General features: G+C 45.5%; 1 protein-coding gene across 6 annotated transcripts in view; it reads left to right on the forward strand.

The window, feature by feature from the left end:
• The window catches only part of LOC138759289 (myosin-6-like), a 174,012-nt gene that overhangs the window by 44,952 nt on the left and 114,764 nt on the right, over positions 1 to 14,296 (forward strand). Inside the window, exon 1 of one of the 6 annotated variants that reach the window (XM_069929481.1) lies at positions 7,287 to 7,572. The exons of the other annotated variants lie outside the window; for them this stretch is intronic. Coding sequence (XP_069785582.1) covers positions 7,432 to 7,572 — 141 coding nt within the window. The 5' untranslated portion in view covers positions 7,287 to 7,431. Of the gene's footprint in view, positions 1 to 7,286; positions 7,573 to 14,296 lie in introns of those variants that run through there. 6 annotated transcript variants of the gene reach the window in all.

The raw sequence follows: 14,296 nt of genomic DNA on the forward strand, positions 1-14,296 counted from the left end.
TCTTGAACCCTGCTCAAGTGGTCCCTAAACTTCCTCCACATTACCTCTGTGCTCTCACCCTTAAACATCTGTTTCCAATTTACTCTCATTCATCCCTTCATAATTAGCCCTTCCCCAGTTAAGCACTTTCCCATTTTGACTGTTTTATCCTTTTCCATAGCTATGTTAAAGCTAAGGAAGCTGTGGTCACTCTCCCCAAAATGCTCCCCCCACCAAGAGGTCTGCCACCTGACTAGGTTCATTCCCCAGAACCTGGCCTCTCCTCTGGTCAGTAATCCTTCTTGAACATGCCTGACAAATTCAGCCCCACCTATCCCTCTTGTAGTCAGTATAGGGAAGTTAAAATCACCCATAATTACAACCCTGTACTTCCCGCACCATTTCAAAATCTGTCTGCTTATCTGCTCCTCGGTATCCCGAGGGCTATTTGGGGGCCTATAGGCTACTCCCAGCACAGCGACAGCTCCCTTCCTGTTTCTAACTTCTACCCACAATGACACAGTGGACACTCCCTCTGCAGCGTCGTCCCTTTCTTTAACCCTGACCAGTAATGTTACTCCCTCCCTTTTCTACCTCCCATCCTATTTAAGACATTTAAGATAGTAAAAGAAACAAAAGCAAGTCCCTTCACTTTCATTGAATGTCCTTGGATTTGCCTCCAGTGTTCCTGCAGTCGCATGGGCCACTATTTAAAACCATTGGCAGCCCAAGCTCCAGGTCCAAACCTCCGAGACTATCGGGAACCCATCAGTGCCCAAGGGCCTTTGGGAGCCTTTGTCCTCAGCACCCTCTCAAGTCCCAGTTCCGATACCTGGTTCCCATGGGTCAGTCTCCAGCAGCACACAGCCAGTGGGGGTTCTTAAGCCAGAAGTCATCAACAGCCTGCAGCATGTGTGGATCCTTTAGGTGCTGAGCCCCTCGCTGGTCCGCTGTCATCGTTACCGTCCTGTGCTTCTCCTTCTCAATGGGATTGAGGTGTTCTCCCTGTTCCTGGTGTCCTGCACCAGTCAGCTGTTCCTCCCGGAGTCTGCAACCCTTTGTGGTCTGCCATCTTGGCCACAGACTCCGAGGTTACAGGCTTTAAAAAAACCTCAACTCTTTAAATGGATCATTTAAAACCTGAGCGGAGCTATCAGCATTAGTACTGGCCGGTAGGACCCTGTGGATCACCACTGTGTCTCTGCACCACACTCCCAAACTTTAGTAAGCTATCTTCTTTGAATAAGTTAAGAACTGGATGGCTTGTCTGGCTTCTAATCGTAATTAGCATCTCCCAGGAGAAGTAGAAAGCAATAAAATAAACAAGTCCAGACTGAAAAAGAAATGTCTTGAAAAATCACTGATACATGTACTGATCAAAACTTGAAAGCCTGGAAGATTTTTCCATAAATTATACAATAAAGACATTTGCTTCCAGCCCTTGTGTTTTGTGAGTATTTGCAGTGCTTTCTGACTGATGTACACACAAGGCGATTGTCAGTTTTGACTACAGTACATGATTTGCAGATGGCTTTTGATGTGGTTGTCAAACCTATTTTTTTTCTGTTTATAATTCCTGCTCTATTTTTTTTGCTTATTCTTGTTGAATCTTGCCAGCCATTTTTTTTTGGTGGGGGGGGGGGGGAGGTGGTGGGCATCATTTTACTGTCAGGGCAGAATGCATTTTCATGAATTAATGGGTGATTGATTTATACACGTTTCCTTTAACTTGTTTCAATCGTCAATCAGTTCATCTTCTGGGTATGCATTCTCTTTTAATTAGCTCAAGGAAAAGGTATCAGTGGAGGCTTTGATGTGGGATACGTTTAACAAGATAGCTTGAGAAATGGTTTGACTTTTCCCATTAGTAATGAAGTCCAGAAATTATTGGTGAAATTTTTATCCATTTAAGGGTTGTGCTGGCGCTCCTCAACTTTACCATGGGGGTTACGTTCCGGCAAACCCATAGTAAGTCAAATAAAATCGAAAAAGAATACCACATCTACCAAATTTAAATTTTGAATACCTTTATTCCACACTGAAAAAAAATTAATGTACACAGCTGAAAGCACACTGGGCACGAAGAAGGTTTGAAGCATTGAACTAAAATGCTGGATGGTGAGGGTCCTCAATTTCACTCTCAGATCCTCATATCGCAAGCACGGGAACAGATCGGATTTCGAAATTGAAAGTATGGATTTAAACCATCGTAACTTGGAAAAAATCATAAGTTGGACCATCATAAGTAGGGGAACGTCTGTACACTGGTCCATGTTGCGCAGGATCAAATTAGCAATGTTCGTTAACGTCAACAATACGTTTCAAATGGATTCTCACCAAAGGCGTTCACTTCATTGAAAATGAAAGCCAACAACTCGAGTGCTTTAAATGTACTATTCGCTCCTGAGATGATTTCCAGCTTAAGCCAACGAGCCTCTAAAGGAAATGTACTTAATGTTTTGGCAAATGTTTTAAAGGAAGAGGCTGAGGTTAGGGGCCAGATGGCTGAAGGTGAGACTGGACAGACCTAGTCTGGCAAAAGAAATGAGGAGTTGAACAGACGCGAAGAGTTTGCTGAGACCTCAGACAGTCAGGGATGTATGCATCGCCTGCCACCCTCTCTGTTCCCCCCCCCAAAAAAAAACAGCACAGAAGATGAGTGTGGACCATCCGCACGCATGTCCACCCCTTAACTGTGGACTGAATGATTCATCCCCCAAACCTCAGCAGATTTCCAGGCCTTTGCACCCCTTGGGTGGTAGGTTGCAGACACAGCCACAGGGAGAGGTGAGATCATGGAGAAGAGTGAAAATGACAGAATTTTAATTTGAATCTCAGTTGGGCCAAGGGTCAGTCAGAATACCCAAGAGGATGATTTTCCACACAGAAGCAATTACTCAGGTATGGCTGATGGGAAAACTGCTTTGAGAAAATGTTTGGCAGTGAATTTACACTGTGGGGGTAAACTAATCTGCCAATGCTGGGGTAGGGTGCAGTGCACAAAAGAGCTGGAAAAGATCATCATCCATTGGAAGTAAAAGGCAGTTGATATTTTGGTCCTGAGCCTTTCTTCAGGAGTCATATGTTGTCCACTCCATTCAAAAATCAGTTAAGAAACTTAGGACTTGCAGGCAAGCTGCAACACATTTAGAAAAGAGAATGTAAAAATAAATTCATTAGAGCCACACTGTGAAGGTCATCACTTTCCTTCAATCACCTGAGGGGATTTTGGTAGTGGTGCTTTGAGATACTTGTCTTGTTAATAATCCCAATTATTAACAAAAAAAAATAGTTTTGTTGCCTTCGTCAGGTTTCTATCTGAACGTTGACTCTGTGTCTTCTCCTGCAACCTCAAAGACAAGTATCTCAAAGCACCACTACTAAAATCCCCTCAAGTGATTGAAGGAAAGTGATGACCTGCACAGTGTGGCTCTAATGAATTTATTTTTACATTCTCTTTTCTAAATGTGTTGCAGCTTGCCTGCAAGTCCTAAGTTTCTTAACTGATTTTTGAATGGAGTGGACAACATATGGCTTAGATGAACATTTAATTTCTAATTGTTTCAAGAGCATAGTAAATGACACAGGGACATCTCAGTGGTAAATTTTGATTGCATGTGTCATTATAACATTTGTTTGCTGATTTTCTCTCTTTTAAATTTAGACATACAGCCATTTCGCCCCACGAGTCACTGCCACCCAATTTACACCCAATTAAAGTACACTACTGGTACGTTTTGAACGGTGGGAGGAAACCGGAGCCCCTGGAGAAATCCCACGCAGACATGGGTAGAATGTGCAGACAGCATGAGATTCGAGCCCCAGTCCCTGGCGCTGTAAAGGCATTGCGCTCACCGCTATGCCAACTGAGCCACCCTCCGAGACTATTGAATAAGTTGAGTTTTTACCCATTGCTCCTGGTCTCTAAAATGCCATTCTTCATGTGAATTACAATGGCTGCTCTGTCGTTCGAGCGTTACGTCGACAGCTTCGCATGTTTTCATCCTGATATCTGGATGTGATCACTTTCTGCCAGGATATGAGCCAGGAGAAAAACCTATGGCCGATATTTCTCTCTTTGCAACTGAAAAGGGCTTTGGTGGAAACAAAGATTTCTTGACCAAAAACTCTTTGCTTTCAGTCTGCTTCTGCTCAGGCGAGATCTGCGTTTGACCCTGGAAGACCTTCATTCCTCGTAGAAAATATCGACACTATTAGAGCTACCAAGGATTTATTAAAAATGATATAGATGAGATACGTTATGGATGCTTTTGGCAAGTGGGAGCAACTCGTGTTCACCTTGCACTGTTCTGAAGTAAATCACAAAGTTCAGGGGACACTGTGGTTGAAGTGAAAACACAAAATGCTTGAGAAGCTCAGTAGGTCAAACAGGGTCCTTTATGCTACATGAAGGACATTGTTTGACCTGCTCAGCTTCTCCAGCATTTGATTTTTTAACTTGCGCTGTAATTTGCAATCAATGTGATATTTTCTGGCAAACAACAAAAATATAATCTTTGATTTGCATCAAGAGACATGACATGTTGGTGTTGTGAGGTAAAGTCATTGTGCAGTCCATGATTTACCTTTTAGCTCCCTCCTCCACTTCATTTATTGCCATTCATTGCTTCCATAAATGCTCTGGCCTTCGGCCACACTACTGTCTGAAGATCTCTGCTCACGTTGATGTGAACATCAAAATTGTGCTGGAGGTATGAATACTTGCCCGGTTGTGTTTTTTTTTCTTCTCTCTCACCTTTTCTCCTCCCCCCCTCAGAAAACGGACTGCACCAAGGGTCTCAGATTGGAAACCAATTAGCATGGGGTAGGAGTGATATTTATTTCTTCTTTCCTGACTCTTAAGAATTAATACTGGCAGACTTTGTGCTGGCATGGGAGCCCGGAACATCCATGGATTGAGGGGGATGCCAACCCAATTGCTGACCAACATATTAGCTTTGCAGAGTGGGCGCTGATTGGTGCAAATTTTGCAGTCTTGCATCACCTTAGTGACAAGGAATTGCATCACCATGAACAATATAAATCTGGCAATCTTTGTTAATCCGCAGATTAAAACATTAATGTCAAGCTATCTCTGACTAAATGTTGAGCTGGATTTTACACAGAAAGTGAAATGAGGTATCGGTCCCACAAGACTCACATGAAGTTACAAAGTTGAATAGCTCCAAATATGCTACTTTTGAAATGTGGTTGTTGTAATATCAGACATTCAGCAGCCAATTTGTACACAGTAAGTTCCACAGATGATAATATATTAATTGTTGCATTGTTGATGGCTGATAGAAAAATCATGGTTAAAAAGAGCAGTGATAATTATATTTTAATCTTAGAGGGCCTATTTGGCTTTGGCCCTAAGCTTTGTGCACAATATCTCTGTTCATGCAGTTGTTGATTAATGTGAAAGTCTTGAGAGTAGTGGAAGGTTCAGGGTGATGTAGAATTGAGGAAATTCAGTGACAATGGGTCTCTAATGTGTAAAGTCAAAAGCACTTCCCAAGTAGAAACCATCACAGAGGGAGTTTGATGCCTTGTTCTGCTGTCAGTAAGCAATGGAGATATTTTATCCTCACTCAGTGGAGCAGGTTCTCATAGGTGCAGAGCTCACTCAACCTGCTGACCACATTGGAGCTTTTGTAGCCAGAGTTATGCAAGCTGATTTCTAGTGCATCTCAAATGGATTCTGTACTGTCATCTAAAGTACCATTTAATCCCACCAGCATTTGCAGAAACCAACTCTAGATAGTGTTAAATTTTGGCAGAAATTTACCTCTGCATACTAACTGCTTAACGTTGAAGCAACTGCCTGTTGCCCTCCACTCCCATTTAAGGTTTCTAGTGAAATCAGTGAACCTGAGTGAGAAATAGAACAATGTTTTGTCAGTTGTTGGGCACTTACAGGCAATGATAAAAATCCACTGCATAGAAACTGACGTCCAAGTGCCCATTCCACTGTCTCTGTGCTGACTGTTTCAAGGGGCTATCCAGTTGGCCCCCAGGCCCCTGCTCTCTCTCCTAAAGTTTTCTTCCTTTCTTCATGGCAATTGGACTTCTGCAACACAAGCCGACGATGCTCAAGTCAAATTAAAACTCTGCTGCTTGCATTTGATAGATTCCCGCTATCCCCTCAATTTTCATCTGTTTATGTAGAAACCTCTTAAATACTACACGTTCCTGTTTCCAACACTGTCTGTGGCAGCCCTTTCCAAGCACCCACCACCACTCTTTTTTTTTTTAAATTGCCCTCACTTCTCCCTTCCCTTCACATTAAACTTGTGTCTTCTAGTGGGTGTCTCCTTTTCCCTGGGGGGAAAAGATACTTAACCGTCCACCCAATCAACGACTTTCATGATTTTATAAACCTCTATCAGCTCACCCCTGATGTATTCAATCAAGTATGCCAGGGAGCAGCAATTGGTTGATTTCTTACCCTTTCCAGATGGTTGGAAGCAGATTTCCTGCACTTTTTCCCAGATTAAGGACTCCATCATCCATAGCGACATTCGTGAACCATTGTCCCAATATTAATTCTGAATATTTTATCCTTCCACTTCCCAAAACATTATACAATTTACATAGATAGTAAGACATTCACTCTCGAGAGACACAATATCTTCAGGGCCATAGAGTCAAAGAGCTCGAAGATTTTTAAGTGCTGATCTTGTGGTGTGGTGCAGTGAATCATGCCTGCATGTAAGTCAAGATGCAGAGAAATTGGGTTGTATTTTTATCAGGTGTTATATGGGAATATCATTTACTTTCTGGTATAACATAAATACAAATTTTTGGCAACAAAAAAAATACTCACAAATGCATGACAGGAATTTACTCTTAGACAGAGACTATCCTGCTCTCTCGTTACCAATGAATGGTAGAGTGGAGCTGTTACCTATTGATTCATTAGGCCTATAAGCTTGCAGTTTTTTTCCATTCATAATAGCATAGCCTGAGGTGGCCAACATTCTGCATGAATAAAACACCTGAACTTCACTGAAAGTTGACAGAAAGCAACAAAACGAAGGAAACCGCTGTGGGGACAGAGGAGCTGACACTGATAACAACTACTTTCTGGGAGGCCATTCCTATTAGTGATGTGCTGAACCAACTTGCTGTGGCAAGTGAAAGTGTCAAATAGCAGAACGGTTGTTAGGCTTTCAAAGCACGTGGGCCAACAGAGAGGGAGCAAAGGTAATCACGGGGGTGGGAGGGGGGGGGTAAAGAAAGAGTTCCACAAAGAAGCAAGAAGCGAGGGTAGTGACTTTAGGTGCAACTGCAGGAGAAACTAACCACTTTTAATTTTATCCTGCGAGGTTTTTGATTCAGAGCTTTGGTCTCGTGAAACGAATTTAAGCTTTGCCCTGCTGTTTCGATTCTCATCAGCCAGACAGAGACAGGTGTGCTCTTTGAAGAGCGAGGCTCGCAGTTAATTGAGACATGTCAAGAATTCCGAGCTTAGGGAGATCATGGTCCATGTCCGATGAATCAGAAGCAGCGGATACAGCGGAGCTGGAACCCGAACTAGAAGACCTGGACTGGGATAACTACAGTGTGACCCTGCAGGAGAAGATGACTGTCGTATGTATTCCATTTCACTTCTGAATTCCCCTTTTGCAGCAGCTTAAATTCTTTCATCTAGCTGGTGTGGGAGAATGAGCACGCTATTTGAACCTGCTGTAACATTAGCCAATAAAAAGGGGATTGGGAGGAAGAGAAAACCTGAAGCAGATCGCTGTACGGTTGCTTTTGAGCGCACGTAATTAAACACAGTTGGATTGTTCATTATTCTGCAGATAAGTTCAGTCTGTTCGCCATGAAAATGCAGAATTTAACTCTTTGGAGTTCTGCCTTGCAAAGATGTTTCTTTTTGGAATTAATGTTCCAGTGGAGGTTGTTTCCTGGCATAATGCTTGCTATTTAGATTTCCATACACTGATAAAACAGATAAGAAAAAAAATAACATTTCTTTTTTTAATGAAAAAACATGTTAAAACATGCTTTGGTGGGGAAGGGCTGCAGGTTCAATTCAAAGTGTGGTTCAGCCGCTCATTTTAGAGTTGGCACTGCAGCTCAAATGTGCTCACGCTAACAGTTTATCAGAAAAGAAGTAAAACATGAAAGTCTCCAGACATCATGGTTAAACCCAGTAGGTCAAAGAGCGCATAGCAAAGTTTTAAGGAGACAAGACCAGGCTTGAGCCCTTCACCAAGGTATGCTTTGCATCTTTATCTTTGTTACATACAGTTTGATCTGATGAGTTTCTCCAGCATCGTGTTTTAATTCCGGCATCATTTAACCCTTTAAGCGTGGTATCTGAAGCATGGCCAGTGCATTTTAAAGAGTGTAAAGGAGTGTCGCTGTAAGGTCTCAATGAATGAAAGAGTTGGTGTCCATTGTGTTCCATGCAATTAATGCCTCTGGCCAGATGTTTGCAGCTCTCCCATAACAGAAGTGTGTGGTGGCAGTATCTAATTTCTCTGACTCTGTTTGCCTCTGTTTCTGAGCCATCTGCGTTTGCTGGTTTCCCTGTGGTTGACATTTGCCCTGCATTTCCATTCCATTGATCTCACATATCAGGTTTCTATAAATGCTGTATTTCCTGAATCTCGGGCATCTCTGACACTTAATAACTTGGTCCCCATTGGTCTGTCCGTTCGCCGTGAATAATTTCTATGATTTTATGCATTTAATCTCCATGATTTGCAGGCTCCCTGCAGCCTAATGTTTTACAAATGTCTGCTTTCCCAGTCGTCATTCTAGTGTTTGAGAATCCCAGGAATTCTCGGACTTCTGAGTTGATGGTATTCCCTAGACGTGTTGGTTCCTTACTGCGAAATGTTTACATGTATAGGCAATTATCTGCTGTTGATAAATGAATTTGGGATTTAAAATGATTGTCGGCAGTGTCGAAGCAATTTTATTTTAGTATCATTTATATACAAATAAACAGGTGGATATATTTATGAAGTTGCTGCAGAATAGGGCAATTGATTGGTGTTGATGTCATAGATAATACTTTACCTGTTAATGTTATTAATTTATCATTATTATATTGGCAGGCATAATAGTTAGCATTGATAAGGAGAAAGTATTTAGCCTGAGTGTTTAATGATCTGGCATGCACTGTCTAAAATGATGGAGGAAGCAGATTAAATCACATTTTAAAGGAACTAAACAAGCAAATTGAAAATAAAAATTGTGCTTTAGGAAATAGACATTTTTTTCCCCAAAGTGTCAGTGCAATAAGTAGAATAACCTCCTGCTTCATTGCAAGGCTCGATGTCAAGTTGCTTGATTCAACAGTTTCACCATCAATTTAACTGATTAACCTTTTGTTAATCTATCAATTTCTTTCAGGGTCTTGGACATAAACAGCAGGAGTTGTTAAATTTAATTATCAGTTAGAAAAGCAGTTTGAAGGCAGGAGAGGCAGGAACATCGACAAGGTGTCGGAACCCCGAATAATGTCCTGAACCTTTGATTGGAGGGAAAAAAAAACCTAAGCCCGACTTTCGCAAGCTTTAGGTTTGATTGTGTGGCATTCAGTGTCTGAGCTCGCACATCAACAGCGGCCACCTCATGGGGCCCTCTGGTACCCATGGAAATAACCCAGGACCTTTTGTAGAGGAAAATTGTGTGAAAGGAAGAGAAACAGGCATTAGATCCATCGAACACGAGAGGACAGAAACAAGTCATTCGGCCCATCTGCTTAGTTCTATTGACCTGCACCTGGACCACAGCACTCCCATCCATGTACCCATCCCAATTTTTCTTAAAAGGCAAAACTGAGCCCACATTGATCACTAGAGTGGACAGCTTTTTTCACCCACTCATAAAACTCTCTGAGTGAAGAAGCTCGCGCCCCCCCCCTCATGTTTCCCCTAAGCATCTCACCTTTCACCCTTAACCCATGCCCTCTAGTTCTTCTCTCACCGAACCTCAGTGGGGAAAAAGCCTGTGCAAGCCCTCATTTTACAGACCTCTGTCAAATCTCCTCTCCTTCTTGTGCACTCCGGGGACTCGAGTACTAACCTATTCTCAACGCGCCAACGAAGATTTTGATTCGGTTCAACTTTGCAATTGTTGTAAGTCGCAAATTCTTCGATTCATAATAAGGGTCTGAATAGAGACAAAAGTGGTGCCTAGACACGAAGTTCACATCAGCCAGCCCCAGCTCTGCATGTTGATTCAGCTCCCTCTCACCTTAGCCCTCAGTAATTCCCAAGGCAAGTGCTCCCCAGTGACCTCACTGGAGCATTCCTCATTTTTCTGTCTTAAAAGACCATCATAGCACATAAGTTAACCCATAATACTTCATTTTTAATTAGCACTTGCTTGACTCCTCACATTCCAACAACCCCCCCCCCAAGCACGTTAAACCAGAGAGGCGGGTTGCAACTTTGTGGTCATGAGAATGTTGATACAAGTTTTCGGGGATTGAAATGATGGGAGAAAGTGTTTCCATTTGTCTGATGGTCCCATCTCGGGGTAACCTTCAGTGAGCATGAAGGCTACATTTTGTTTGGGCATTTGGCCAGTGTTATGCATGAGGGGGAGGGGGGGGGCATTAGCAGCACAGATGCAAGACTGATATTGCAATTAAAACAGTTGAGTTTGGGAAGCTCGTCAACAGTTTGGGGAAAGGGGGGGGGGGGGAAGCCTTTGCACAGAGAGCATGATGCCCCATGAAACGAGCTGGACAGAGCATAGGAGAGGATGAGCGAGTCTCCCTCGCGGTGGTTCTGAGTGTTGATGTTGCAATTGGCGCTGTCGCGATTCCTCCGCGCGCGCCCCGGGCCGGGCCAGCGGCCAAGCCCCTTCGCGCGGCGCCGCCCCCCCCCCCCCACCCTCCGCGCGCGCGGCCGAAGGCGGAGCTGGAGCTGCAGGTCGCCCGGCTGAACGGGGGAGGCGGGAATCGGCCCCGCTGCCCTGAACCGTCAGGGATGCAAGCTGGAGGCCGAGGGCGGCGGTCTCCCGGCGGACGTTGAGCAGCTGGAGCCCGCGCTCGCCCGGGTGCAGACGGAGAAGCAGGTGGGTGGGATCCTCCGGCTGGAGCAACCTGATCGATGCACCGCTTAAATGGGGCGAGCGACTCGCGGGCTCGGGGCAGAATCTCCTCACCCTGGACCACATTGACAGCCCCGTCTCTCTCCCCCCCCCCCCCCCCCCCCATTAATCACTAAATCAGAATCTGGGGCAGCTCATTGCAATGAGCAATTTGATCAGTGCTGCCCCTGCCTCGGCTTTTCTTGGAACCGAACCAGGACGTTTGCACCGTTTCCCTTTTTGAACGCGCAGGTAGATGAGGGACTACCGTTACAGGTAAGGTTCATTTCCAGTCCACCTTATCAACTCGCCCAAACTCCTTGAGCCTGTGGTTGCAAGGTTAAGTCAGCCGCTTTTCTGCAAAGACGTCGACTTGAAGTTGCACTGAGCCAGAATCACACACACACACACACAAGGTAAAGACTGCCCAACAGGCTTTAATCCACAAAGACTTCCACAGAGCCGGGCTGGCTGTGGCTGCAGCAACTCTGGGTAGCCCGGAGGGTGATTGACACCCGACCGGGTGGGGCTTGATCCCTTCAGGCCGACTGATTGACAGCCGGCCAGGTGTTGTCCTGTCCCCTTACCCTCCTGCAGGTACAGAGGTTGCCCCTGCAGTGGGCCGGCGGTACACTCCTGCAGGTACAGGTGTTGTCCCCTGCAGTGGGCCGGCGGTACACTCCTGCAGGTACAGGTGTTGCCCCCCTGCAGTGGTCCGGCGGTACACTCCTGCAGGTACAGGTGTTTCCCCCTGCAGTGGGCTGGCGGTACACTCCTGCAGGTACAGAGGTTGCCCCTGCAGTGGGCCGGCGGTACACTCCTGCAGGTACAGGTGTTGCCCCTGCAGTGGGCCGGCGGTACACTCCTGCAGGTACAGGTGTTGCCCCTGCAGTGGGCCGGCGGTACACTCCTGCAGGTACAGGTGTTGCCCCCCTGCAGTGGGCCGGCGGTACACTCCCGCAGGTACAGAGGTTGCCCCTGCAGTGGGCCGGCGGTACACTCCTGCAGGTACAGATGTTGCCCCCTGCAGTGGGCCGGCGGTACACTCCTGCAGGTACAGGTGTTGCCCCCCTGCAGTGGTCCGGCGGTACACTCCTGCAGGTACAGGTGTTGCCCCCTGTAGTGGGCCGGCGGTACACTCCTGCAGGTACAGAGGTTGCCCCTGCAGTGGTCCGGCGGTACACTCCTGCAGGTACAGGTGTTGCCCCCTGCAGTGGGCCGGCGGTACACTCCTGCAGGTACAGGTGTTGCCCCCTGCAGTGGGCCGGCGGTACACTCCTGCAGGTACAGAGGTTGCCCCTGCAGTGGGCCGGCGGTACACTCCTGCAGGTACAGGTGTTGCCCCCCTGCAGTGGTCCGGCGGTACACTCCTGCAGGTACAGGTGTTGCCCCCCTGCAGTGGGCCGGTGGTACACTCCTGCAGGTACAGGTGTTGCCCCCCTGCAGTGGGCCGGCGGTACACTCTCGCAGGTACAGATGTTGCCCCCTGCAGTGGGCCGGCGGTACACTCCTGCAGGTACAGGTGTTGCCCCCCTGCAGTGGGCCGGCGGTACACTCCTGCAGGTACAGGTGTTTCCCCCCTGCAGTGGGCCGGCGGTGTCCCACCACAGAAGTGATGCCTGATCATTTAGCCACCTCCCCTCTTTGCAATTCTCCAGGGCCATGATAAAGTTCTGCCTCCGCCTTGGGGCCAGAAATGATTAAACTAGTCCGATTCATGAGACACTGGCTTTTCTGTTTTTTTTTTAAATAAAGTTCTTTTGGGTTAGAAAGAAGCGAGGTAGAATTTTTTTTCTTTTACTCAAAGGAGAGAAATTAGTCGAAGGGAATGCTGATGAGTCCCAGTTTTCGAAAGGGTCAGCTGCAGAGTTGGGAGATGCCTGGTTGGCTTCCTCCAGCGTTGAGTCTGGAATGGGTTGGAGGATAGCAATGTGGTTTTTGAAGAGAGGGGGGGAGATCTCTTGCATGTAGACATGAATATGGAGGGGTAGGGATCAGGTGTGCCAGAATGATTGACCTGTAGGTCGATCATCAATAATGCGGAAATGCTGAATTCTACAAGAAAGGGTGTAATGGCAAAACATCTCGAGAAGATACTGAATAGAGCCCGCGTGATTTACGAAAGGAAAATTGTGTTTGATCAACGAACTCTCAACCTTTTTCTTTCCACTCGCATACCACTTCAGGTATTCCCAATGCCATTGGTGCTCTGTGATTAGTGAGGGGTTACGTAAGGTATGTGGGTGGAAAGAAAAAGATTGAAAACCACTGTTTTAATTGTACCTAATTGACTCGTTGTGTGCACGGTTTCAGAATTCCAAAGGAAATGGGCCAATGACAATTTTTCTCATGCAAAATAAGTAACATTTGGGTCTAGAGCAGTGATTCTCAACCTTCCCTTCCCACTCGCATCCCTTACTAATCACCAATGGCATAAGGATTGCTTAAAGTGGTACGTGAATGGAAAGAAAAAGGTTGAGAAGCACCGAATTAACTAGAATTCTTAAGGATATGGTGAGCTAAAGAGATAATGGGAACTAGTGAAATTGGATTTTCAGAAGGTTTTCTGGAGGGTCTCTCCCCAGGAGAGTTGTCCATTAAGGTTACATGATATGGAATTGGGGCAAGCATTGCAGAGGTGGGTTGAGAATTGGTTATTCAACAAAAGGTAGGGTGGAAATAAAGAGGTGATGGGCAGGGGTCAGTGTCTGGGCTTCTTCCGCCCTTATTGGTGAGGGGATCAAATTTCACATTATCAAATGCGAAAGAAATGAGATGTGAATGTAACTATAGAGAGACTAATGTAAATAAACTTCAAGGGAGACAAACTTAGCTGGGTGAGTGGGCAAAAACTTGATAAATACAATATTGCGTGGAAACATGAAGTCACATTGTTGATGTCCTTGAACATAAACTAGTGTGCAGATGGAACAAGCAATTAGGATAGAGATTTGTTGCCTTACTGAAATTTGATGGGGCCTTGGTACAACTGCACGTGGAATATCGTGTTGTTTATTTTTCTCAGCTTAACATAAGAAAGGATATGGATGGAGGGAGTGCAGTAGGGGTGATGGGTCTACTGTATAATGAATTAATGAGTATGGTTTAAAAGAATGAGAAGTGATCCCATTGGAAATTATGGAATTCCTACCAAGTTTGATATGAGAGGTACATTCCCATGGCTGGGATGTCAAACCAGTCTCAGAATAAAAAATAGGCTGCAATGAGAAATTCTTTCTTGCAAAGAGCAGTGAAT

Source organism: Narcine bancroftii, chromosome 3 (assembly GCF_036971445.1).
Source record: "Narcine bancroftii isolate sNarBan1 chromosome 3, sNarBan1.hap1, whole genome shotgun sequence".
Taxonomy (NCBI): Eukaryota; Metazoa; Chordata; class Chondrichthyes; order Torpediniformes; family Narcinidae; genus Narcine; species Narcine bancroftii.